General features: G+C 53.9%; 1 protein-coding gene across 1 annotated transcript; it reads left to right on the forward strand.

The window, feature by feature from the left end:
* Positions 1-15: 15 nt before the first annotated feature.
* On the forward strand, positions 16-3137 carry LOC131214506 (uncharacterized; the record flags this gene model as incomplete). Its single annotated transcript, XM_058208873.1, has 3 exons — positions 16-1839; positions 1915-2529; positions 2613-3137. Coding segments are annotated over exons 1-3 (2964 nt in total), but the record flags the coding sequence as incomplete, so codon positions are not given.
* Between the last annotated feature and the right edge of the window lie 7 nt (positions 3138-3144).

Genomic DNA, 3144 nt, shown 5'->3' on the forward strand with positions numbered 1-3144 from the left:
CGATCATCGGCTACAATGGCCAATCCCAACGATATCATGTCGGAGGAAGCACGGGTCGTCATCAAGAGTATCCGGTCGTTGGTTATATCCGGCAAAGATGACTCGTCCGTGCAGAGCATCATGAGGGATTACGTGGAGCTCAATGGCCAGCAACTGCCATACCAGAAGTTCGGCTTCGCAAACTTGGAAGATATGCTAAGGGCAAGCGGAGAGTTTGTGGTGCTGCGTAGTAACGGTGGTACGCGAATCTACGTCAAATCGAACAGCGATTCGGCGCACCTTTACGGCCTGACGAAGTCACAGAATTCGAACAAACGAACGCGTGGTGCTGCGAAGCGCTGCATCCCCATGCGACAACCGGCACCACAGTTAAGGTCAGCCGTTGTCCGAGCAGGAGGTGCTACTACTACGGCATACAGTCGCATATACCAGCAACAAAATATGGGCTGCAATCGGAGTTCACCTGGAACTCTACAGAAAGTGTCCTTCCGAAACACTGCAAATAACAACAACGGTTGTGCTCCTCTCACAAAGAGTGAACTGCATCGGGCCTTGCCAAAAACATCACAGGGCCGAGGAGGATCGTCACCGGCCAAACGAGGCTCACCGGAAGCCAACAATAATAGCCACGAAACGAAAAATTATAACCTCCGCAGTGGACATTCCAAACAGCTTCCACCGAACGACTTACGCCATCTGCTGAACGACAGAAATAGCGGCCTGAGCCGTTCGTCGGTCGATATGCGACAAACGGCAACCAAACCGCCCGCGCCTTCCTCCACCGCTTCGAAGCAGCAGTCGAGCAATGGTCAGGCGAAAGTGGCCGTCAATCGATCGACGAACAGCTACGTGATCGCTGGTTCCGGTCGAGTAATTCCTCCGTCGGTTGCAGCACTGCCCCTAATGCCCATCAAGGCGCCACAAACAGCAGACTCCACAGGCCCAGCGGTGAACGCGGTGGGCACTCGGAAGACGACGACCAAGAGCGTGATGTCGCGATTGGTGCAGGATGCACCGGCGGACACCACCGGCTCGTCGGTATCCTGGACTGGCAACGTGTACCAACGCGCACAATCGCTCACGACTCAAAGCAAACTTCAGGATCGGCTTACCCAGGTTGCCGAACTGGTGCCGTCAGCGACCGACCGTGGGGCAGATAAACCGTTCTCATTCGCATCCTCCCAGGACGGCACCGAGGCAGGGGTCGAATTTAGCTGGAACGACCGAAACGCCACACCGGTTGAATTGCTGGTGAAGTATAGTGCATACAAGGGATACGATCGTCCCGAGTATCGGTACTTTCGGTCAAAGAACGGCAAAATTCAGTGCAAGGTGACCGTTAATAGGTCATTGTACTCGACATATCCTGCGGAATTTACAAACGAGTTTGAGGGCCAGTTCGCCGCCGCACTCAATGCGATTGAAGCGATACGAGCCGATGAATCGCGCCACACGTACGAGGTTTGCCTGGAGTCGGATCTAGAGGTAGCGAATCGCATCTACGAAATATTGGCCAATCGCCCGAATGGTACGTTCAGCAAGCGAATTCCGGAAGCGTTCGAGCAGACGCATCAGTTACTGCTGCCGGATCACTGGTTCTCGATCATCGATCGATACTCGAACCAGCTGTTCGTGCTGGAGGACGGAGTGGGGGATACGATTGTGTTTGCCTGTGAGCAACCGTCGATTTCTGATGCGGCCTCCAACACGTCGGAGGCACAGCTGATGGCGGTGAACGAGCTGCAGTTACCGTGGGACAAAGAGTACTGGGATCTGTACATCACGAACCCAGCTTCTACGGTCGAAGTTTGGGCACGGCTCGTTGGCGCTGAGTATAGCGTAAGTTATCGTTTTTCTCCCCCATTAAATGCTTTGTGGTCAACGAGTGTTCTTCCTTTCGCGCGTCTCTCGTAGGATAAAATGGACGCACTCATCACCGATATCGAAATGTCGATGATGAGCGACCAACAGAAGGCGGACGAATCGATGGCGGCCGTCGGAGAGTACTACCTTGTTTCGGTCACAGACTGCTGGTACCGGGTGCGTGTGGACGAAATTAACTATGAAAACAAACAGTGTCAGTGCTTCTTTATTGACATCGGCGAGAAGGAACAGATGGCATTGGACCAGCTGTATCAATGCGACCCGAAGTTCCTGGAACTGCCCGGTCAGGCAAAACGGTTCACGCTCGAGGGGTTGGAAGATTTCTGTGACAATCCGAAAGCGAAGCTCCATCTCGATGCACTGATTAGTGGGCGAGTGTTTATCGGGGAGATTCTCACGAAGCGCGAAGAGTACGAGGAAGCCGAACAGGCCAGTGGTATCGGGTCGGGCCAGTTGAAGCTGGCGCTCTATGATACCTCCTCCGACCACGATGTGCTGCTGAACCCGATCGTATTGAAGCACATCTGCGACGATACGCCGGAGCCGGCACTGAACCGGAAGAACGTTAACGCGGTAACTATTTCGTACATTGACGACCAGGGCGACGTCTACTGTCAGATGGTTGGAACGATGGATTATATACAAGTAAGTCTGGTCTGGCCACTCACAGTTGGATTCACAATGCGGCTAGGATTATAATTCTCTTTTGTCGACTGTCGTCATCACAGAAACTGATCACCAATCTGACCCAGTCGAACGCGCTCGACGGCAATCGTGGTCTGTACGAAACGAAAGCCGGCGACAAGCAACAGCTGTACCTGGTGCAGGACGAAACCGATGGCAAATGGTACCGGGCGGAACTGGAAGCCGAAGAGTCGGGTCCTTCCTGTCGCATGCTGTACGTGGATGTTGGTTGCCGCCGACGCACCAACGTGTCCAACATCTATCGTCTCGAGATGCTTAGCCTAGCACTTAGTCGCTATCCGCCACAGGCCATCCGGATGCGTATGTTTGGGTTGGACCTTAGTGAACCGCAGGTCCTCGCACGGCTTCGAGCTCTGCTCAAACCGGCCATGCGAGCGATAGCGAAGGTGTGTGCGATGGCGAAGGTATCTCCAATAGCCTCCGCTTCCTTGCCAATGGTCAGAGTGTTCGTACACGTTTCGCAAGTAGGCAGTGAGCCGGGCCAGAATATTCTCGTCTGCGTCAACGATGCGATTGGCTTCGAGAAGGAGCTGGAGCTTTCTTCGGAATTGATCA

This window comes from Anopheles bellator, unplaced genomic scaffold (assembly GCF_943735745.2).
Source record: "Anopheles bellator unplaced genomic scaffold, idAnoBellAS_SP24_06.2 scaffold01197_ctg1, whole genome shotgun sequence".
In the NCBI taxonomy this organism is placed as follows: Eukaryota; Metazoa; Arthropoda; class Insecta; order Diptera; family Culicidae; genus Anopheles; species Anopheles bellator.